At 38.8% G+C, this 24,943-nt stretch overlaps 1 protein-coding gene across 7 annotated transcripts in view; it reads right to left on the reverse strand.

The window, feature by feature from the left end:
- The window catches only part of AHI1 (Abelson helper integration site 1), a 218,610-nt gene that overhangs the window by 30,636 nt on the left and 163,031 nt on the right, over positions 1–24,943 (reverse strand). For 6 of the 7 annotated variants that reach the window (XR_016395216.1, XR_016395218.1, XR_016395215.1 and 3 more), the window contains one exon: positions 7,398–7,447. Coding sequence is in view for 2 of the 7 variants with exons in the window: in XM_089922020.1 (XP_089778146.1) it covers positions 7,398–7,447 (50 nt within the window). In the remaining 5 variants the exon portion in view is untranslated. Of the gene's footprint in view, positions 1–7,397; positions 7,448–12,908; positions 24,832–24,943 lie in introns of those variants that run through there. The other variant, XM_089922021.1, reaches the window with a different exon arrangement.

Below are 24,943 nucleotides of genomic sequence, written 5' to 3' on the forward strand. Positions count from 1 at the left end.
GAGCGAGGAAAGCAAGCCAGGAATAATACAGCAGGACCCTGGTAAACTGGAGAGTGGATGACTCATCTTAGGGAGGAGACCACTAACTCAGCTCCAGTGGATGGAAGCCAGCAAAGAATGTGGAACTGTGGTCCAGAACTTCAGAAGAAATAAGAAATCTACATTTATGTGAAATCTTTGTATTTGGGCAACTGGTAAGATTACAGACACAGTGGACCTGGACTGTATCTTGCTGGCAGGCCCAATTTAAAATATATATATATATATTTGGTCTGTGCATTCCCCCACCCTGTAGATACCCTGCTAGTCTCAGGGTATTCCAGGCACTTTCATGCAATTGTGCCTTAGCTCCTGCCATACTTCTGACTTCTAGGTCCTTTTCTTTTTGTTCACACTGTCTCTACATGGTTTTTAAGACTTAAATGCTATCTTACATCTTTGGCTTTCCCTGATCACTGTGGGAAAATCAGACCGTGTGATCCTCTCCACCTTTTCTTTCTCATAATGTACATATGATCTAACAGAAAGCTACCCTGAAAAATACAACATCTGGACTTTTGCTTGCATCCAAGAGGAAGTAACAGGGACCAGATTTACTGCTCCCCTAAAACAACCAAAAAAATTGGGCAAAACATATGAAATAATTTTCAAGACACTGAATCCTAAGCAACAAAGGAAAGTGATACCCAAGAAATGGAAAATAAATGAGATGAGCCCTATGACTGCCCAGCTTGCTGCCTTGAGAGCTTCCAGGCCACAGCACAGGAGGATGGGGACTGTGTGGAGCCTGGTGGGCTCCCTGAGTGAGTGCTAGGAGTCTGAGGAGACCAGGTAGGCTATAGTTCACAGACTACCAGAGAGGAGACAGCTTCAGAGTGATAGAACTTGGAGACTTGCAAAGGTTCTCTCCAAGTATTCAGCAGAGTACAGGTGAGAATATACAGCGGAGGAAATCTCCCGAGGCCAGGGACAGTACCTATTCCCATCAGCCAGGATGGAAAACCTCAAAACTCAGAACGCATTGGGTAGAATACCCAAAAGGGATTTGTATCAGTAGTGAGGAATAATTAGCCCTAGATTAAACACAGTTCGAGTCCCACCTAACAAATCTAGAAAAAGAAGCACAACTTAAACCCCAAAGAAGCAGAAATAAAGATCAGAGTGGAAATCAATGAAACAAAATAAATAAACAATAAAGAGAAATCAACAAAACAAAGCTGTTCTTTTCAATAAAATTGATAAACCATTTGCCAGGCTGACTGAGGAAAACAGAGTAAAGAAATAAATGATCAACACTAGGAATTAAAGAGGCAACATTATTACAGATTCTTTCAATATTAAAAAGATAATGAGGGAATATTATGAACAACTTTATGTCAACGAATTCAACCACCTGGATGAAATGGACAAGTTCCTTGAAAGATACAAATTATCAATGCCTATATAAGAAGAAATAGATAACCTTAATGGCTCTACTTCTATTAAACAAATGGAACTTGTAGTTAAAAATCTTCCATAAAAGAATACTTCAGGCCCATGTAGCTTTACTGGTGAGTCTACACAACATCTGAAGAAGAAATAGAGTGACATCAGTAAAAACGGTGGTATAAGGACTTCTGAAAAATTTCTGCTCCAAATAGGCTATGAGAAAACTGGCAAGCATGGTTAAAATCAACTTTTTTAGATTCTGGAAATTAGCCAATAGCTTGTAGTAACCTGGAGAATGTTTATCCAAGAAGAATGGCTGACACTTGGTAAGAACAGTGAGCTTTGTGGCATTTTAACTTACCTTATCCCATCCCCACTGTCTGGCTCTGTGGGTACCTTGAAAAAGAAGAGCCTGCGTTTATGGTGAAAGCCAGCAACCTGGCATCCACTGGAAGGAGCAGAACAGGGCTGGAGCTCTTTCAAATCCTCATTCCCAAGGAATTGTCATTATCTGACCTGTTTGGTGGTTTCCTGGAAGATACCACTTGTAAGGCTCTCTGCATTTGACTTATCTTAGAGCTTGCCTTTTCCCTGGGAGGCAATTACAATTAACTTCAGGGCTGCCTGAGTGGTGGATAACAGTAGGCAAACAACAGACTAAAAACTTTAAAGGAAAAGCTGGGGGAATAAGCTGTCCATGTGGGTTTTGAAAAGCTCAGACTTAGTCGTGGGAGTCTAGAAGGTCTTACACATGTGTAGGGCTGTGTGCATGCACAGGAAAGACCTGAGAAGGCCTTAAGCCCTCACCGCTGGCTGACCTTAACACTCTATGCTAACAGGAAGTGAAGGCTAAGACAGAGGTGTCAACTGCCTGGCTGGGTGTTGAAGGTGTGCACAGCACACACAGAGCCCCTACCTGGTAAGACTGGGGGACCTACTGGTTCCAGGTGTTTAAGGAAATCGGTTTCCAATTATTAGCTGATCACTAATCTAACTGAGCAAAGACTCCTGTGGACAAACACATTACAACTAAAGAATTAAAGAATTTGTTCAGAGAAGTTAACAAGCAACGAACAACTACAATAAGTAGCAACAACAACAAACCCCGGGGAGGGGGAAGAATCTAATTTCCAGAGTTGTCACATTATAGCATTCAAAATATCCAGTTTTCAATAAAAGGTTACAAGACATGCAAAGAAACAAGAAAGTATGCACCATACAAGGGAAAAAGCAATCAACTGAAATGGTCCCTTAGGAAGCCCAGACATCGGACTTTCTAGACAAAGACTTGAAATCCACTATTATAAATACTTTCAAAGAACGCAAGAAAACCATACTTAACTAACGGGAAGTATGGGAACAACATCTCATCAAATAGAGAATATCAATAAATAAATAGAAATTACAAAAGGAAAAAGTAATATCATATCCTCACAGACTCTTCCAGAAAACTGAAGAGGAGGGAATTCTTCTTAAGAATGGCATTCCATGAAGCCAGCTTACTCTGATAGCAAAACCAGCCTAAGACAGTACAAGAAAATAAAACTACAGATCCATATTTCTCTTGAACAAAATACAAACAACTCTAAATAAAATTTTAGCAAATCACGTCCACCAATTTATAAAAAGGATAACACACCATGACTAAGTGGGGTTTATTCAAAGAATGAAAAGTTGGTTTAACATTTGAAAACCAATGTAATTTACCATATTAGCACATTTAAAAAGAAAAATCATATGATTATCTTAGTAGGTGCAGAACAAGCATTTGACAAAAATCCAACATCCATTCCTGATACAAACTCTCAGCAAACTAGGAAATGAAGGAATAAAGGGCATTTATTAAAAAACCTATGATGATGTACTTAGTGGTGAAAGACTGAATGCTTTCCCACTCACTTCCCTTCAGGACAAAAGAAGATAAGAATATATACTCTCATCATTTCTATTCAACATTGTAGTGGAGGTTCTAGCCAGTGCAGTAAGGAGGGAGGGAGGAAAGGCATCCAGACTGGGAAAGAAGAAGCTAAACTGGCTTTTATATGTATGACTGTCTATATAGAAAACCTGGTGAAGTCTACCAAAAAGTTATTAAAACTAACAAGATAGTTTAGTAAGGTAGCATGATACAAGATCAACATACAATAATCAGTAGTATTCCCATAAATTAGCAACAAACAATTGCAAATTGCAATTGAAAAATAATACCATTTACCAATGAGATATGCATGAATAAATCAGCCAAGTATGTGCAGGACTTATACGCTGAAAACTAACAATCAGTGTTGAGAGAAACTGAAGAAGGCCTAAATAAATGGAGAAATATTTCATGTTAATGAGGCAGATGACTGAATACTGTCGACATGTCAGTTCTCCCCAAACTTATCTTTGGATTCAAGGTAATACAAGTTGGGATTCCAGAAGCCTATGTTGTGGAAACTGAAAAACTTATTCTAAATTGATGAGGACATACAAAGGGCCCTGAACAGTTAAACCGACTTTTAAAAAGGACAAGACTGGAGGACCAATAACACCTGATTCCAAGACATATTATAAAACTACAGTAATCAAGGCCGTGTGTTACTGGTGTAAAGACAGAAGTAGATCAATGGATAAGAATATGTCCAGAAACAGACCTACCCTTATAATGACAATTGATTTTCAATGAAGGTGTAAAGACCATTCAGTTGAGACATGGCTATTTTTTCAACAAATGATGCTAGAACAACTGGATATCCAAATGCAAACAAAACAAAACAGAATCCTCTGATCCAAACCTCACATCATATACAAAAATTAACACAAAACAGATCATAGACTTAAATATGAAACCAATTTGAATTATAAAACTTTTAAAAGAAAACATAGGAGAAAACCTTTGTAACTTTGGCAAAGGTTTCTTAGATACTATACTAAAGCATGACATATAAAAGAAAAAAATTGACAAATTGGACTTCATCAAAATAAAAAAAAGTTTGCTTTTCAAAAGCTACTGTTAAAAGAATGAAAAGGCGTAACAGAGGCCGGGAGAAAATATCCGCAAATCATGTACCTGATAAAGAACATATTTAGAATATATAAGGAACTCTGTGATGTCACACTCCTGACAGTGGATAATTCTGATTTCAGAAAGGGCGGGGAATGGGAGGAGGAGAAAAAGGCTGAAAAGTGAATAATCAAAAGAAGAAATTAAAAAGAAAAGTTGCAAGTAGTAGGGTATTTTAGGGGAAAAAGGTAAACTAATTTCTTCTCATGAAAAGAAGAAGAAATTGAAGAAGTCTGGAATAGGATTATTATAAAGATGGAAAAATATATAGTGCAGGAGAGATCGGATACTTGGAGTTCACACTTATGGCTGCACTACATTAAGAAGAGATTGCATTCATTCATTCATTCAGTTCACATATGAGTGTTCACAAATAAAGGCCTTTAATACTATTGACCATCTGAACTAACTTCTCTCTGACCAAACCTGTTAATGAAATAAAACATTCTATGTTTAAAAAAAAAAAACCCAACAAACTCAAGATAAAATATATTAGTAACTAGGGAACACTAATACTAATACTAATGGATTATAACATATTTGTAGAAGCTTCGTTACAAACTCTGACTTGGGCAGCAGATCATAACATCATAGGGGCATGAGATATAAAAGGTAAAAGTTTAAGACTTTCAAGAAAATGCCTTTAAATTAACCTATAAAAGTTTCTTCTTGGTATCTTTTTAAGATAAGAGAGTGTAGCTTTATTAAAATGTGTAAAAATTGTTTGCACAGAAGTGATTGACATTTCTGAAAAAAAATTAAAAAGTATAAATGAGACAAGAAATTCAAGTGGAAAGTGGTGAGAGGCAGTCCTATGTGGCTCATTTACAAAGTCTGGTCAACCAACTAATGAGCAGATGTTAGTAACTGAATGGCAAGGCTGCAAAGAAACAAAAAAATTAGCCTCTATCCATTTACTTGGGTACAGTGGACTCATTTAAGTAAATTACAGAAATAAAGAAATGACATACTGGGCTATAGTATTTCCACCTTCAACTTGCCTACAGTTCTTAAGTCATGAGAAATGTATCTTAATTCATCCTTACTTCTAAGAAGTTATGAGTACAGGGAAAGCCCAAAGGCTTTAGATGAAATTGAGCATTTAGACATATCTGAACTTCTCATGAAAATTTATTTTCAGAAGCTTCTTAAGCGCTCTATGTTCAAAAAGAGAAGCCAAGCTACCCTGACAGCCTTAGAAACAAGCTGGGATGGTTTTTGAGGCTTTTTTGAATTTTAATCTGGAGAGCATTATGTGGATCTCTCTGTCACCTGAAAATACGTATCCAAAGTAGTCAGAGTGACTACAGAACCTTTCATTCACATATTAGATAAAAGTTTTAAAAACTTTTATAAAAATGTTCATAGAGAGGACTGTTCCCATAATGTATTAAAATATGGTCATTTTTGATTGTTGAAACAGAGTTTGTCCTCACTGCCAGCGTATTTTTTTACGTGGGTGATCTGTCACTGAGTATACTCCTCAGAGCCAGTTATTATGTGATCAACTATTATGTAAAATTTCAATTGTTCAGAGATCGGAACTGAAAACACACCTGGCAGATATAACAAAAACAAAAACCTGAAAGACCTGGGATGTGTATTTGTGTCGTGTGATAGGCAGAGAGAAAGCATGGAAAGAACAGCAGATTGGGAAACACAGGATCTGTGTTCTGGTACTGGGTCTGCCTCTTACTACCTCCCTCAGATCATGGTTCTCCACGTGCAAAAGAGGGGTCAGAGCAGTGGTCTGCAGGGAAATGGGGAGACTCAAATGTGATAATGTGAGTGACTGTGCTCTGATGTAATACAGGGCTATATATAATCACATAATCATCAATATAATTTTATCTCTCAAAAAGAAAGATTTTTTAAACTTACAAAAAGATGACATCTTACCAAGGAGCCTAATAGCTCTGAATATAGTATAAAAAACAAACACACACACACCCTGGTAGTCTGAGAATCAGGAGACTTAGGTCTTGCTTGGTTCAAGCGCTGACATAAATGTGCCTTGTGACATTTGCACAAGGTCTTCCCTCTTAGTTTTCCTGAATGTAAAACAGAGGGAATGTAGAATTTCTAAGGGATCTTCTAGGTCATGATTCTGTGACTCTTAAAAATACCATTTAAAAATTCTATTTGTCTTTCATCTGTAGAATGAAATATTATAAAATAATGCACGGTTTTATCTGATAATGCCTGTAAATTAGAGTATCATGTAAATCAGAATTTCTGACCTGGAAGAGACATATTCTAAATGTCAAAGTGCATAGCAGGGTTAACGAATAAATATTGGGTTGGCCCAAAAGTTCATTCGGGTTTTTCTGTAAGACATTATGGAAACCCCTGAACTTTTGGGCCAACCCAATATTTTCCTGAAGGACATTCAGCAGGGATTCTCTGTGTGCACATGTGTGTAGGCATGCACCCAATGTGGGGACAGTGGCGGTGGGTTGGGAGGGCAGAGCAGACACCTGAGCTGTTCAAGGTTGTTACACTCATGTGATAGTTTGCTAGTGACGTGTGAATATGAAGTCAGGGCTTCAGATTATGTACAAAATCATCTGCAATGATAAAAATTGAGAAGTGCTTTGCAAAGGTTTTCGGTATTTTTTTTTGAGGTTTTCTATTTATGTTATTAAGTAATATAGCAAGTATCAAAAAAATACAAAAATTTCCTAGAGATCTTTTAAAATAAATACTTCAAAAATTGCTCATCTACCTTAGGCATTTCTAAGACATATACAATGATAATGTTTTGGGTATTAGCTTTTTTTCTTTAATGCCTCGAAATAGGCATTTCATAATTTTTTTTAGTGTGGTATTATGAAGAGGGAAATGGATAAACTGTCCTTAAAAAAAACAAGCAAACAAACAACTATTTATCACTGCAAATTATTTAGGAGGAAAAGCTGCTTACTGTGTCATAGACTCTGAGCCCGGTCTGAAATCCTGGGACTTGAATGACTGCTGTGAAAGAAGAACAAAGAGTAAATCACAAATCACAGAAGACAACACAGGCAACATTCACATGCTGAAAACCCACCAACTAGATGAATGAGGAGAGAGCATGCCTGTTCTGAACACAAGTGTCTATCAGCATTTCTATCACAAGTGTCTATTCACGCCCATGGAAAACCAAGGAAACAGCTCTCCAGGTTGGTTAAGCGCTCTTCATAAAGAAAGTGAGCTTTCAGGTGTGTGGCAAAAAGAGTCAGTTGTGAGTCAGCCTAAATTAATTCAGTAATACTATGTTATATTACTTAAGTTCTAAATTTACCATTCAACACTGCATCTTTCCTTTGTAATCCTGTCAGTACACTGTATTTTCATGGTGTTACTCACTGAACTATGTGTAAAATTTTGAATCTGCAAGCTCTTTAAATCTTCTACAAAATTTGCTTAGTATATCTATTTTATTAATGGCACCTCCATAAGAAAATCAAATAAGCACTTTCAGTGGTGCCAGATTATACTCTGAGTGTTAGACGGTTCCTCTAGAGTTTGAACATTAATTCCAAATGAAAGGATACTGTGGAAAATGGTGGTTGGTATGAGACAGTAGTTTAGAAATCAACTTAATCTTGCTATAAGACAGACTTGCAATTTTTTTTTTTTACAGATAACTACATGTTATGGGAAGGATCTACTTAAAATTCACACAGAAAATATAAATCACTACTATGTTAAAGTTTTGAATTACATACAAATGAAAGAGATATACCATATCTACCTAATTAAAATTTTAAAACCCCAGAAAACAAAAAGCCAAAATGAACTGAAAGACAAGGAGTACAACTATCTCTTTCAGTCTTAACTTCTTTGAGTAACTACTGCTTTCCCAGTCTTATCTCTACTGAAACTTGTTTTGCCTTTTTGGATTTCCTCCTTCACAATCAGATTTCAGCAAGATTTGGCACTGAGTCCCTTTAAACAAGTATTACTTTTCTTATCATAAAGATTTCAAGAGGATTTTGTACTTTTCTGGACCATAACTATGTAATATTATTGCTGGCTATAGAGCTTTAAATCAAGCATGTAATGAAAACGACAGTTAAAGGGCAAGGAGACTTAGTGGCAAAACCTGAATGTGGTAGTAAGTGAGCCTATTTCAAAGAACAACAAAAGAGCCAATCTCGGATTTTTCTCAACTGTTTGAAGATGATCTGATTCAGTTAAAATGTGTTTGGGGAAAAAAGTACAAACACATAGAACATTTAAATTCAAGGACTAATGCAGACTGCAGAATAGTCTGCCTGCCCTCAAGCCCATAGAGCAAAAGAAAACCATCAAAACCTCTCAGAGAGCATCAACTGTAACTGAATTTCTTCAGTTTTTTTCCCCAGACTTATGAAATAAATTCCAAACACAGCCAACAGATTAAATGTCAGATGCTTCTTTTACATGGTCTAAGTATTACTTCTCTCTCTTTGCCCAAGGCAAGAGCAACATCTTACCTTAAATACATGTATATACAGTCGGCCCTCAGTATCCAAGGGGGATTGGTTCCAGGACACTCCCACCTGCACAGATACCAAAATCTGCAGATGCTAAAGTGCCTCATATAATGGTGTAGTATTTGTATATAACCTAACAACCTCCTGTATACTTTACATCATCTCTAGATTACTTATAATACCTAATACGATGTAAACGCTATGCTAATAGTTGTAAATACAATGTAAATGCTATGTAAATAGTTGCCAGCATGGCAAATTCAAGCTTTGCTTTTTGAAACTTTCCGGAATTTTTTTTCCAAATAATTTCGATCCATGTTTGGTTGACTCTTTAGATGCGTAGCCCGTGGATAAGGAAGGCCAACTGTATATGAAATGTTGTAAAACTACTGGATTAAAAAAACCCAACATAATGGCTCTAATCAGAATATAAGTCTACTCCAGAGGTTGAGGGAAGGGAAGTCAGACTGAATTATACATCACTGTTACGTCAGCGTTACTTTTCCTTGCTTGTTGTGACCCTGACAAATGAGTAACAACATATTACTACGTGCAGGTCTTACCAAACCTGCTTCTAATAGTCTTTTCATATGAAATGGGTGCTGTGATGTCCTCAGAAAGTCTGTCTTAAGCAAGTTAAACATAGTTCCTGCCCTGTTTCCTACTGTATTACTGCATTACTGTAGCGGGCATATCCAAGTCCTTTTTCATGATGCAAAGGCTGGCTTAACCTATGTTCAAATGCTATGAATCACAAATTAGTAGGAGATCCACATTACAAAGTCTTGACACTGATTTATAAAAGGACACTTATTTCTTTAGGACCAATACTTCACTTCTCAACACCTTTACTCACTCATTCCTTGGTCTCAGCAGCAGCGCGCCATATGGGTATGGAGGCAGAAGGAGGGGGAAGAAGGAGGTGTCTCTGTGAGCTGTTTTGTTTCACTTTATCTTTAAACAAAAAAGCCCAAGGCTATGAGACAATCAGCCCATAAGCACCCTCACCCCCCATCAAGGCCAAGGAGCATGATTGCCCTTCTTGTCCTCTTGTCCACACACACCTCTCAGCTGTTTTGTGAACTTCATTTCCTCTTCATGGATACCCTTGATTTGGAGAGGAGGGGATGGAGAGAGGAAGATGAGCAAAGCAAAGGAGTTGAATGAAAGGATCAGAATCTGGAGACTCTTGCTTCCCAAACCCTCACAACTTCGTAGTGATACTTTTAAGTTTAGATGCAGTGAGACAAACATGAAAGGAATGATTAATGGAATGATTTTCAGTGCCTCCAGTGATTACATGGAGATTTACCAAGAAGAAACAACTCATAAATAACTCTGGAAAAGAGAAATGGGCCATGCAAACAACTCCCCCAAATATTTCTATAAACTTGAAGAATGAATGTAAAATTAAGTAAATGTTCAATCTATGTTTGTTGCAGTAGCACACCAGCTTTAAATAAGGCAAATTTATGATATAGTAGAACTCTATTTTTAAAGCTATTTATATACCTCCTGATATCTACCTTTTCCAAAGAATTAATATCTGCAATTGTTTTATACCCACTTTGTAGGAATTTTTATTGAAAAGAAAAAACCCAACAATGAGGGCTGTTGGTTAAATTCTAATCCTGGTTCTGTCATTAACTCTCTATGGCCTCAGTAAGCCACTTAACTTCTCTTGAGGTCTGTTTTTCTTACTTAAAAATGTACAGGAGGTGCTCAGAATAAAAGCATGAACTATCATAGCACCATTCTTATATTTTACAGATGAGGAAATGGAGGCCCAGAGTCACCAAGATTACAGAAGTAGCCTGAAGGTTACAATCCTGTTTTTCAAACTGGTTTAAAAGCAAAACTAGTTTTCAATACAATTTTGTTTGAAAGCCTCACATACAAACACTGAAAAGTAGAATTTCTCTAGGTGAAGCTAGGTTTGGTGGTCTGGCAAACCTGGCCTCCCCAGACCTACCCCACAGAGCCCTGAGGAACAGGGCTCTACAGAGGAGAGAGTTTACAAACCACTCGACTAGATAAGCTCTTTCAGGTTTTCTCTGTTGCTAAAATTATGTTTCTGGGAGCATAATTTTATGACTTTAAATATTCATACAAGTTTGCTGTTGATTCTTTGATTTTAGAATTTATTGTTGATTATTTGAGTTGTATTGACGCTAAATCCTCCAATTATGCTTTTCCTTAAGGACAAAATATTCCTCTGCATTAAGATGCAGTTTCTATAAGTATATTAAAACAAAAAGTAAAGCCCTTCATCTTGATTCATGATTTGTAGTTTGGGATACTAATTATGCCAATTAAAAACGACAACAACAATAAATACTTAACAGAAAGCCACTCTAGGGGCAAGGCACCTTGCTACGTGCCCTGGAGATACAAAGCTAAGTAGGCTCCAAGAGCTTATACTCTAACAGGGGAAGGCATGGAGACAACCAACAAGGCAGAGGGAGATCCACATTATGATAAAGGAAAAAAAATGTGCGGATATAAAGGAACAGAAGTCTTGAATTGCAACTGGAGGCTTTTGAGAAGGATTCTCAGAAGAGGGAGCATTTAGCTGTCTCCTAAGGGATAAACTGAATTTCTGATAGTTGGCGTAGCACAAAAACTATACAGCTGGAGAAAACGGGGTAAGCAGAGGTTTGAGGTTTTGCGTCTGCAGGGCAGCACACTCGGGAGGGTGATTTGGGAGATGAGGAAAAGTGGGTCAGAACTTCTGTTCAATCTCTGAGGGATGAGAGCTAGATTAAAACCTAAGAGATTTGGACTTCAAAGACAAATACAGCATCAGCTAAGATGTCTGAGCTGGTAAGTCACGACTTGATTTCTATTTTAGGAAGGTACCTCTGGTAGGCAGGTAAACGGTGCAGTAAAGACTGGAGAATGGGAGCGTGGAGACCTCCACAGGTAGGGGCTGGGGGGCTGGTTCCAGCAATCTCCTTCCCAGGTTCCTCCCCCTCAGTGCACTCTTTAAAAAAACTGGTGATCCTTAATGCCTTCTACCCTTTAGTTCTGTACACTCCTCTGTTCCCATGGATTCGACAGGTATGTTTATGCTAAAGACTTCCAAATCAATACCCAGAGCCTGGATCTCCAGTTTTCTTCAAAATGATTTGGCAATCGTTAGTTTTCAGCAAATCTTGTAAATACGGCCGTTTTTCTGAACATACACTTGGAACCATCCATCTTCATCAGAACTACCTCGCAAGCCTGAGTTCTCAGCAAATCTCTCCCGAGCCCTCTGGCTGCCGCACAGGGGCTACACACAGCGCATCTTACGCTGAAGTGCCCTTCTGCTTTTACACACTGATGGTCACGTTAGAAACCTAGGTTGCTCCTTTTCCTTCACATGGATTTCCTCACCAAACCCTACTTTCGCATTATGGCTGGCTTGGATTGCTGCAACCGCCTCTCCTGGTCTTATTTCACTGCTTTTTTTTTCCCCCCCCCTTCTCAGAGCTTACAGAATGAGCTTTTGAAACAACTGATTTGATCATGCCATCCTCCATGTTTTAAATCCTCCAATGGCTCCCCAGTATCTTCAGGATCAAATCCAGCTCCTTAACATGCCATACAAGGATCTTCGTGATCCCATCTCCTCGTTCAGGTTCAGCTTTCTCTCTTTTTAACTTTGCAGCCTAGGCTCCAGCCATGATGAAATATTTGTGGTGGCCTGTGTGCCATGTCTTCATATTTGTTCAGTCTGCCTGGAATGCTCTTCCTCCCATAAAACTCAATTTAGAAATCAACCCCTCTGGAAAGCCCTTCCTGACCTCATTAAGCTTGGGTCAGGGGCCACTTCCATTTGCTCCCCTGCATTTCATATAGAACTCTACCAAAACAGACTTTTATGCTGTAAAACCCCCGATATTTGACTGTTCTTTCGAGAGAGAACTCCTTAAAGGTGAAGGTAGATGATGATTCCATAACACACTGGAGTAGAGAAGAAAAAAATCGGGTTTTTAAAAATTGATTTGGTTTTGGGCACACTGGACCAGAGATTCCAGAATGACACCTTCGTGAACGTGGAAATTTCTAGTAGGCGGTTAGAAATACACTTGGGGAATTCAGAACAGGAGCCGAAGTTACAGATGTAGACTTTGATACATCTGAAATACCAAAGTGATATTTGAAATGATAGGGGTAGAGGATAATCCAGAAAAAAGTGCTAGAGAAAAATAAAAGACATACAGCATGTAGCTTGTAGAAGGCTGGTATTACAGTGGCAGGCAAAGCCAGAGAACGAGAGAGAAACAGGAGAGGTAAGCTCACTGTTACAAACATTAAGGAAACAGAAAAAAGCAGGGGTGTTAATGACCCAGAAAGCTGGCATACGGAGGATTTTTTTACACGGTCTGTAAACTGCTGGAAACAGTCCCTCCCTCCATCGTGTGCTTTATCCCTTATCCCTTCCCCTGTGACCAGCTGGTTTTTCAGTTTCTCTGATGAGCACTTCTAGCTACTTGAGGGCTTCTGCACAAGCTGTTTCTAATGCCTCAAATGTATCCTCCTGCCCCCCGCCCCCTTACAAAAACTACCCCATCCACTTCTCACCACAAGGCCTCACAGCTTCCCTTCACTGTCCTTTCACTGCTTATGTTTTAGTTTTATGACTCATTAATTACAGTTATTTTCACTCATTAGGCTGTAAGTTCTGTAAGTGGAGGGACTATTTCTGTTTAATTCACCATTACACCATCCAGACAACATTCTATCACAGTGCCTGGAAAAATAGCAGGCACTCAATATATATGTGTTAAATGAATAAACTATAAAGACACCAAAGGGGTGGAGGACTGAGGATGCAGATCATTGGCTGAGTGAGGCTAGAAAAATGTGGGAGGGGAAAATGACCAAAAATACAAGTGGAGGGGTCGGCCATAGAAAGGAGGGCACTTCTTTCTATGATCTGAAAGCAGCTGGAGAAGGAAGGGGAAGTAACAGAAATACAGAGAAAGCAGGGAGACAAAGTCAGCCTGGAGTAAGAGGTTACGTGGACCTTACCGTGACCAGGCACTGTAAAGCATGGGGTAGGGAGTCAGTCAGGAAGAACAAAAAGATGATCAAGACCACGGGTCTCACTGAGGCTGGGAACCACAAGTACAACACAGAGACAACCACCACAATTCTGTGCTTTTCTTTAGCAATGATGAAATTCCAGAGTAGAAGTGAGAGAAATGGACAACTGGTTTACCCCCAGACCTGGGGACTGGTAAGACCTGTATGCCAAGTCACACCAAGTGCCATATGTGTACGACATCAAGTTGCTAAATAAGTGCTGCTTCCATGCATTTATTTCCTGGTGATCTAAGTGAGCTGGTTTGGGGAGAGTGAAAACTGATGGCAGATAACCAAGAAGGCAGGAAACATCAGAATGCCACCCCCCCTTTTTAAAAAAGATTTCTGCAAACTAAAGAATCATTTGGGTCACCCACTGCCTCTTTTGGGACTGGACTATTCCCTAGTGATGGGCGATAAGGGAAGGAAACTGGAGAGACTGAAGGAGACGTGGCAATTTTACCAAGCCCACTGCAGCCCTCTGCACACTGTTGACCATCTGCCCGTGAGCAACACCATCACTGCTGACGTTCAGCAGGGTCAGGTCTGATTTGGAAGGTTAAATCACACCTCAGTACAGCTGCTCCTATTTCTTTGCCTGATCCTTCATTCAGTAAACGTTTACTGAATACCTGCTTTGTGCCGGATGCTGGGGATTCAATTTTAAACGAGACACAGTCTCTGCCTTAAAGAAATTATGGCCCTTTTATTCCATCCAAAGACAAAGAAAGGAACTGAAGAAAAAAGTCGTGGGCTTCCCTGGTGGCGCAGTGGTTAAGAGTCCGCCGGCCGATGCAGGGGACACGGGTTTGTGCCCCGGTCCGGGAAGATCCCACATGCCGCGGAGCGGCTAGGCCCGTGAGCCATGGCCGCTGAGCCTGCGCGTCTGGAGCCTGTGCTCCGCCACGGGAGAGGCCACAACAGTGAGAGGCCCGTGTACCACAAAAAAAAAAAAAAAAAAAAAAGTCGTATGCATGAGCCATGCTAGAAACATGCTAGAAACAGTAGGTTACACTTTCGATCCAATTTCCTATGCCTGACCTTTTCCTTCTTCATCTTTACTATAAAGACTTACAGGTTTTATAAAACGACTGTGTACTTTTAATAGTTTCAAAACACAGCTAATCCTCATTATTTGTGGATTTCCTATTTGCAAATTTGCCTACTCACTAAAATTTACTTGTAACCCCCAAATCAACGCGTGTGGTGCTGTCACAGTTGAATACATGCACTGGTGCAGAGTGGTGACACATCTGAGCTGCCCAATGCACATGTTCCCAGCTGAGGGAGGAACGTTAGTACCTCCCTATGTCTTGCAATGTTTCTCATGCTCCGTCTTATTGTTTCAGCTCTCATACAGTAAACAAGTGTCCTTCTTATGATCTATTTAGTGCCATGTTTTTCACATTTTTGTGCTCTTTGTTGGTGATTTTGCTGTTTAAAATGGTCCCTAAGCATAGTGTTGCAGTGTTGTCTAGTGTGACTAAGTACAAGAAGGCTGAGGTGCCTGCCCCACAGATAAAGTATGTGTACTAGTTAAGCTTTGTTTAGGTGCAAGTGACAGTACATGAGTTCAATTTTAATGACTCAACTGTATTAAATTAAGTGTCTTTAGACAGACATACACGTAAAACAAGGTTATGTATTGATTGGTTGATGAAAATCTTGTGACCAGAGGCTCTCAAGAACCTAATCCTGAATGTCCTCTAGGAGCATTGGTTTAGAATTCACTAATTCAGTGTTCATGGTGAATTTATAAACATAATTACTGTAAATGACTAAAATTGACTGTGTATTTTTAGGCATGGCTTCTGTGCATCCACCATATTACTATTTTACTGTTCTTACTTGCTACCTTTCCTAATCTTATTCCTTGACAAATCTATGAAGTTTTGGGGAGCTCTGTCTCAATCAAATTGTAATCCTTCATAGAGAATATCCTACACGTCCAGTACTAAGGTGGGAACTCTGGGGGGAATATGAATGTTGGAAAGTTGATTCCTGTTGGTTTCACATGGCTGTGTGTAATGGCTTATAGACTCATATTTAGTCAGGTCAATTGGAAGTTTATAGCCTGAGATCAAAGGGCCTGAAGTAGATATGTTATTCCTTTGATGAGGCTGGAAGAACATTCTCTAGCAAAATTCCATAACTCTGTGTCTACAAAGGAGCTTTCACAAATATAAAGGAGTATCTCCCAAAGAGTAGCACGTTTAGGGTAGAGTCTGGGCACTGATATTTTCACACAAGTGCCCAAGGTGATTCTAAGGCCTAGCTGTTTGAGAACTCCTACTCTGGCATATAACAAACCAATAAGCTGTGGGGGTTGGAGAGCTCAGGACTGATTCTTGATCTCTGTGTGTGAAGCTGACTTTGCTTAGTAGCCGGTAAGCATGGAATGGTGTGATCCCTGTCAACTCCTCCCATTCCTGCCTTCTCCCCTTCCTCTGGTTTGAATCTCAATTCTTACTAGCACTATCCATCAAGGATTTCAAATTCCCTCCTAACAAACAACATTAAACAGACACAGTAACTCTCAGGCTCATAATTTATTGAGGGCAAATATATGTATAGGAGAGGTTCAAGATGGCGGAGGAGTAAGACATGGAGATCACCTTCCTCTCCACAAATACATCAAAAATACATCTACATGTGGAACAGCTCCTACAGAACACCTACTGAACACTGGCAGAAGACCTCAGACTTCCCAAAAGGCAAGAAACTCGCAACGCGCCTGGCCATGTGGCTGACAGAGTCTTGGTGCTCCAGCCAGGTGTCAGGCCTGAACCTCTGAGGTGGGAGAGCCAAGCTTGGGACATTGGTCTACCAGAGACCACCGCGCCCCACGTAATATCACATGGCAAAAGCTCTCTCTGAGATCTCCACCTCAATGCTAAGACCCAGCTCCACTCAACGCCCAGCAAGCTACAGTGCTGGACACCTTATGCCAAACAACTAGCAAGACAGGAACACAATGCCACCCATTAGCAGAGAGGCTGCCTAAAATCATAAGGCAACAGACAACCCAAAACACACCACCGGATGCGGTCCTGCCCACCAGAAAGACAAGATCCAGCCTCACCCACCAGAACACAGGCACTAGTCCCCTCCACCAGGAAGCCTACACAACCCACAGAACCAACCTTAGCCCCTGGGGACAGACAGCAAAAACAATGGGAACTAGGAACCTGCAGCCTGCAGAAAGGAGACCCCAAACACAGTAAGTTAAGCAAAATGAGAAGACAGAGAAATACACAGCAGGTGAAGGAGCAAGGTAAAAACCCACCAAACCAAACAAATGAAGAGGAAATAGGCAGTCTACTGGAAAAAGATTTCAGAGTAATGATAGTAAAGATGATGAAAAATCTTGCAAATAGAATGGAGAAAATACAAGAAATGTTTAACAGGGACCTAGAAGAACTAAAGAGCAAATAAACAATGATGAACAACACAATAAATGAAATTAAAAATTCTCTAGAAGGAATCCATAGCAGAATAACTGAGGCGGAAGAACAGATAAATGACCAGGTAGATAAAATAGTGGAAATAACCACCGCAGAGCAGAATAAAGAAAAAAGAATGAAAAGAACAGAGGACAGTCTCAGAGACCTCTGGGACAATATTAAACACAACAACATTTGAATTATAGGGGTTCCAGAAGAAGAAGAGAAAAAAAAAAGGGACTGAGAAAATATTTGAAGAGATTATAGTTGATAACTTCCCTAATATGGGAAAGGAAATAGTCAGTCAAGCCCAGGAAGCACAGAGAGGCCTATACAGGATAAATCCAAGGAAAATCACTCCAAGACGCATATTAGTCAAACTATCAAAAACTTAAATACAAAGAAAAAATAGTAAAAACAGCAAGGGAAAAGCAACAACTAACATACAAGGGAATCCCCATAAGGTTAACAGCTGATCTTTCAGCAGAAACTCTGCAAGCCAGAAGGGAGTGGCAGGACATATTTAAAGTGATGAAAGGCAAAATCGTACAACCAAGATTACTCTACACAGCAAGGATCTCATTCAGATTTGACGGACAAATTAAAACCTTTACAGACAAGCAAAAGCGAAGAGAATTCAGCACCACCAAACCAGCTTTACAACAAATGCTAAAGGAACTTCTCTAGGCAGGAAACACAAGAGAAGGAAAAGACCTACAAAAATAAATCCCAAACAATTAAGAAAATGGTAATGGGAACAAACATATCGATAATTACCTTAACTGTAAATGGATTAAATGCTCCAACCAAAAGACATAGACTGGCTGAATGGATACAAAAACAAGACCCGTATATATGTTGTCTACAAGAGACCCACTTCAGACCTAGAAACACATACAGACTGAAAGTGACGGCATGGAAAAAGATATTCCATGCAACTGGAAATCGAAAGAAAACTGGAGTAGCAATTCTCATATCAGACAAAATGGACTTTAAAACAAAGACTATTACAAGAGAAGAGAAGGATACTACATAATGATCAAGGGATCAATCCAAGAAGAAGATATAACAATTGTAAATATTTATGCACCCAACATAGGAGCACCTCAATACATAACGCAAATGCTAACAGCCATAAAAGGGGAAATCGACAGTAACACAATCATAGTAGGGGACTTTAACACCCCACTTTCACCAATGGACAGATCATCCAAAATGAAAATAAATAAGGAAACACAAGCTTTAAATGATACATTAAACAAGATGGACTTAACTGATATTTATAGGACATTCCATCCAAAAACAACAGAATACACATTCTTCTCAAGTGCTCATGGAACATTCTCCAGGGTAGATCATATCTTGGGTCACAAATCAAGCTTTGGTAAATTTAAGAAAACTGAAATCGTATCAAGTATCTTTTCTAACCACAACGCTATGAGACTGGGTATCAATTACAGGAAAAAATCTGTAAGAAATACAAACACATGGAAGCTAAACAACACACTGCTTAATAACCAAGAGATCACTGAAGAAATCAAAGAGGAAATCAAAAAATACCTAGAAACAAATGACAATGAAAACATGATGACCCAAAACCTATGGGATGCAGCAAAAGCAGTACTAAGAGGGAAGTTTATAGCAATACAATCCTACCTTAAGAAACAAGAAACATTTCAAATAAACAACCTAACGTTACACCTAAAGCAATTACAGAAAGAAGAACAAAAACCCCCCAAAGTTAGCAGAAGGAAAGAAATCATAAAGATCAGATCAGAAATAAAAGAAATGAAGGAAACGATAGCAAAGATCAATAAAACTAAAAGCTGGTTCTTTGAGAAGATAAACAAAATTGATAAGCCATTAGCCAGACTCATCAAGAAAAAAAGGGAGAAGATTCAAATCAACAGAATTAGAAATGAGAAAGGAGGAATAACAGGTGAGACTGCAGAAATACAAAGGATCATGAGGGATTACTACAAGCAACTATATGCCAATAAAATGGACAACCTGGAAGAAATGGACAAACTCTTAGAAATGCACAACCTTCCGAGACTGAACCAGGAAGAAATTGAAAATATGAACAGACAAATCACAAGCACTGAAATTGAAACTGTGATTAAAAATCTTCCAACGAACAAAAGCCCAGGACCAGATGGCTTCATAGGCGAATTCTATCAAATATTTAGAGAAGACCTAACACCTATCCTTCTCAAACTCGTCCAAAATATAGCAGAGACAGGAACACTCCCAAACTCATTCTACGAGGCCACCATCACTCTGATACCAAATCCAGACAAAGATGTCACAAAGAAAGAAAACTACAGGCCAATATCACTGATGAACATAGATGCAAAAATCCTCTACAAAGTACTAGCAAACACAATCCAAAAGCACATTAAAAGGATCATACATTATGATCAAGTGGGGCTTATCCCTGAAATGCAAGGATTCTTCAATATATGCAAATCAATCAACGTGATACACCATATTAACAAACTGAAGGAGAAAAAGCATATGATCATCTCAATAGATGCAGAGAAAGCTTGACAAAATTCAACACCCATTTATGATAAAAACCCTCCAGAAAGTAGGCATAGAGAGAACATTCCTCAACATAATAAAGGCCATGTACGACAAACCCACACTCAACATCATTCTCAATGGTGAAAACCTGAAACCATTTCCACTAAGATCAGGAACAAGACAAGGTTGCCCACTCTCACCACTGCAATTCAACGTAGTTTTGGAAGTTTTACCCACAGCAATTAGAGAAGAAAAAGAAATAAAAGGAATCCAAATTGGAAAAGAAGAAATAAAGCTGTCACTGTTTGCAGATGACATGATACTATATGTAGAGGATCCTAAAGATGCTACCAGAAAACTACTAGAGGTAATCAATGAATTTGGTAAAGTAGCAGGATACAAAATTAATGCACAGAAGTCTCTTGCATTCCTATAAAATACTGATGAAAAATCTGAAAGTGAAATTAAGAAAACACTCCCATTTACCATTGTAACAAAAAGAATAAAATATCTAGGAATAAACTTACCTAAGGAGACAAAAGACCTGTATGCAGAAAATTATAAGACACTGATGAAAGAATTTAAAGATGATATAAATAGATGGAGAGATATACCATGTTCTTGGATTGGAAGAATCAACATTGTGAAAATGACTCTACTACCCAAAGCAATCTACAGATTCATGCAATCCCTATCAAACTACCAGTGGCATTTTTCACAGAACTAGAACAAAAAATTTCACAATTTATATGGAAACACAAAAGACCTCGAATAGCCAAAGAAATCTTGAGAAAGAAAAATGGAGCTGGAGGAATCAGGCTCCCTGATTTCAGACTATACTACAAAGCTACAGTAATCAAGACAGTATGGTACTGGCACACAAACAGAATTACAGATCAATGGAACAGGATAGAAAGCCCAGAGATAAACCCATGCACATATGGTCACCTTATCTTTGATAAAGGAAGCAAGAATGTACAGTGGAGAAAAGACAGCCTCTTCAATAAGTGGTGCTGGGAAAACTGGACAGCTACATGTCAAAGAATGAAATTAGAACTCTCCCTAACACCATACACAAAAATAAACTCGAAACAGAATGTAAGGCCAGACACCATCAAACTCTTAGAGGAAAACATAGGCAGAACACTGTATGACATAAATCACAGCAAGATCCTTTTAGACCCGTCTCCTAGAGACATGGAAATAAAAACAAAAATAAACAAATGGGACCTAATGAAACTTAAAAGCTTTCGCACAGCAAAGGAAACCATAAAGACGACGAAAAGACAACCCTCAGAATGGGAGAAAATATTTGCACATGAAGCAACTGACAAAGGATTAATCTCCAAAATTTACAAGCACCTCAATATCAAAAACCAAAGAACCCAGTCCAAAACTGGGCAGAAGTTAAATAGACATTTCTCCAAAGAAGATATACAGATTGCCAGCAAACCCATGAAAGAATGCTCAACATCATTAATCATTAGAGAAATGCAAATCAAAACTACAATGAGGTACCATCTCACACTGGTCAGAATGGCCATCATCAAAAAATCTACAAACAATAAATGTGGAGAAAAGGGAACCCTCGTGCACTGTTGGTGGGAATGTAAATTGATACAGCCACTATGGAGAACAGTATGGAGGTTCCTTAAAAAACTAAAAATAGAACTACCATGAGACCCAGCAATCCCACTCCTGGGCATATACCCTGAGAAAACCATAATTCAAAAAGAGTCATGTACCAAAATGTTCATTGCAGTTCTATTTACAATAGCCAGGACATGGAAGCAACCTAAGTGTCCATCGACAGATGAATGGATAAAGAAAATGTGGCATATATATACAATGGAATATTACTCAGCCATAAAAAGGTATGAAACTGAGTTATTTGTAGTGAGGTGGATGGACCTACAGACTGTCATACAGAGTGAAGTAAGTCAGAAAGAGAAAAGCAAATACTGTATGCTAACGCATATATATGGAATCTAAAAGAAAAAAACAAAAAAAGGTCATGAAGAACATAGGGGCAAGATGGGAATAAAGATGCAGACCTACTAGAGAATGGAGTTGAGGATACGGGGAGGGGGAAGGGTACGCTGGGACAAAGTGAGAGAGTGGCATGGACATATATCCACTACCAAATGTAAAACAGACAGCTAGTGGGAAGCAGCCACATAGCACTGGGAGATCAGCTCGGTGCTTTGCGACCACCTAGAGGGGTGGGATAGGGAGGGTGGGTGGGAGGAAGATGCAAGAGGGAAGAGATATCGGGACATATGTATATGTATAACTAATTCACTTTGTTATAAAGCAGAAAGTAACACACCATTGTAAAGCAATTACACTCCAATAAAGATGTTAAAAAAAAAGCAAACAAAATACAATAAAACATGAAATTTTATTTCATAACTTAGATATTTGGGCATATAATTACTTTCATGACCAGTTTAAGTCATATAGTCTTCCGTGTTTTATGTCTCTACAATAAAAAACTAAATCAAACTAAATCAACCAAAAAAAAAATGTGACCCGTATACTAAGATTGTTCATATGGAAAAATTCAATTTGAAATGTAATATAGATCTAAGCCTGCCAGTGAGTTTAAGGACAGGGCAGTATGCAGCCTTTATGGTCCTGGCCCAGGCATGTTTTCTCCTGTGATCTTGGGAACGATATTGCTTTTTTTTTTTTTTTTTTTTCGATATTGCTTTTCCAGTCAGTGACTCTGCAAGCAGGCAGACATGGTCAAAACATTTTCTCACAAGGGAGATGCCAACATTTGGAGGTCTATCAAACATTCTCTCTCCTTCGTGTGAGATACAGCAGTGGGTAAGAGGCTGCTGCTTAAACACAGTAACAGGGAAGCAGAAATAGGGGTAAAAGAAAGAAAAGACTCATCAAGTACGAAAAAGTTTAGTAAAAGAGTGATAAAAACAAACCTGTTCCAGTATGTTCAGAGATCTTGCATTGTGCACATGGTTTATGAGGATAAAAGAGACATTCAAATAAAAAAAAGACTTCCTTTTTTATGTCAACTGAAGGATAACCATGTTAAAATCAGGGACCATTATGACCACATTATTGGGATTGCTAAGTAATAATAATAATAACATTAGCATACCGTTAATTTTCCATGGTCTATGTGAAGATTTAGCATACAGCTAAGTTTCTTAAGCAAAGGAAATAAATGGTAGTCAGGAGATATCTAAATCTGATTAAGAGACATCTTAATCGTATTCATCACATTGAGCCTCACATAGCTGGATACATCTTTACGTGAAGCTGTTGTTTTTAAGTAGGGTAGTCTGTAACTCCAACGTCACTACTTATATATGTGCACGTGATGGGAAAATGAAAGCAAAGTTTCCTTAACAAGATCTTAAAATAAGAAGAATTGTAATTTAAGGAAAAACACACATATTCATATGGGTATAAAATATTATATATATTTCTATTAAAATAGAGCAGTAGTTCTCAACTGTGGGGTGTGGGTGGGGTCCTTTTGACCCCCAGGGGAAATTTGGCAATGTCTGGAAGACATTTTTGATTGTCACAACTGGAGAGGGTTAGTGCTTCTGGCATCTAGTGGGTAGAGGCCTGGGAGGCTGCTAAACATCCTACAATACACAACATATTCCCCGTCAACAAAGAATTATCAAGCCCCAAATGCCAATAGTGCCAAGGCTGAGAAACCCTGGAGTGCCTGACAAAACAAGAGGACAGCAGAGTTAGGGTATCAGAGAACTTATGAAGAAAGGTCATGCTGATTGTCAAGTCAGAAGACAGGGGGACTGATAACAATCAATTCTGCCACTATCTAAAGGGCAATTTATGACTAGGAATGACTGGTGGGAAGCTTTCCCAATAACATGTTTCACATTTTAGATTTGTAATAGCTTATAAGAGGGATATTACTGATATTTAGGTTAACTTGCAAATATCATCATGGAGAGCAAACACTATTATTCTATCAAACGGCCCTTAAAGTCACTGTTGGAGAGAGTATGGACCAAGGGGAATATTGGTTTAACCCAGTACAGCATCACTTATTTTATGCTTTCACGTATCTCATCGTTCAAAGATTAGAATCCAAACTTGCCTTCTCAGAGTCATGAAGGAGTCCTACAAATACTTATCAATGGTTTATTGAAACAGTTATCAAGTCTTCACTGAGAATTTATATTATTCTCTAAACTGAGTTTTCATGGAAGATTTGTGTAAGAAAATGAGACGTGATGGAGGATGGGCTCAGAGACTCAAACCAGCTGAATAATCAGTGGGTTGCTAAACTGGAAAACAACTTTGCCCTTATGTTATTCTGTACAAATCTTAAGTAATGCGAGTTAGGAAGACATTAAGAAAATGAAACATTCCCCAAACCTAGTTTTGCGGTAGAGACTATGGGGGGATTATCTCACAGTTCCTTTATTTCAGAACCACTGGCAATGATCTAGGTCCTGCTCCCAGGAGAGATAAAGTGAGAAGACAAGCAGTTTGTGGGGTCTCACTCTGTTGAGGGTGAGAGGGTCTTGGAAACATGGAGGGGCACTGCCCAAAGTAGCAAGAAACATAGTTGCGGGGGAAGAGACAAAGCACAGGCTGAGGTACACTTGGCATGGACAATGGCTGAGGCAATGGTGTAAGAGGAGAATGAGTAGCAAAACTTTACCAGACCTGTGATAGAGTCAAAACCTTATGGGTTCCTTGCAGGGCAGGAGAGATTCTGGAAGCTTGTAGAGTTCCTCCGTGTAGAACGTTTAGGGACCTTATTGTTGGGAGTGGAATCTGTGCGTGTGAGGTGACTCACACTGGCTTTGCTGTCGTATCCTCAGGGTCCCACTCACTCTCTAGACTAAAAGATAGTTTTCAAATGTAAATAACGTTTTTTTTTTTTGAAATTAACATTTTTCCTCAAAATATTTATAAATTACTGAGCCAAATTATGGAGAAAAAAGAAATACGTA

The sequence above is a fragment of the Delphinapterus leucas genome, chromosome 12 (assembly GCF_059928025.1).
Source record: "Delphinapterus leucas isolate spDelLeu-1000000601 "Yukka" chromosome 12, BTC_Dleu_Yukka2, whole genome shotgun sequence".
NCBI classification, from domain to species: domain Eukaryota; kingdom Metazoa; phylum Chordata; class Mammalia; order Artiodactyla; family Monodontidae; genus Delphinapterus; species Delphinapterus leucas.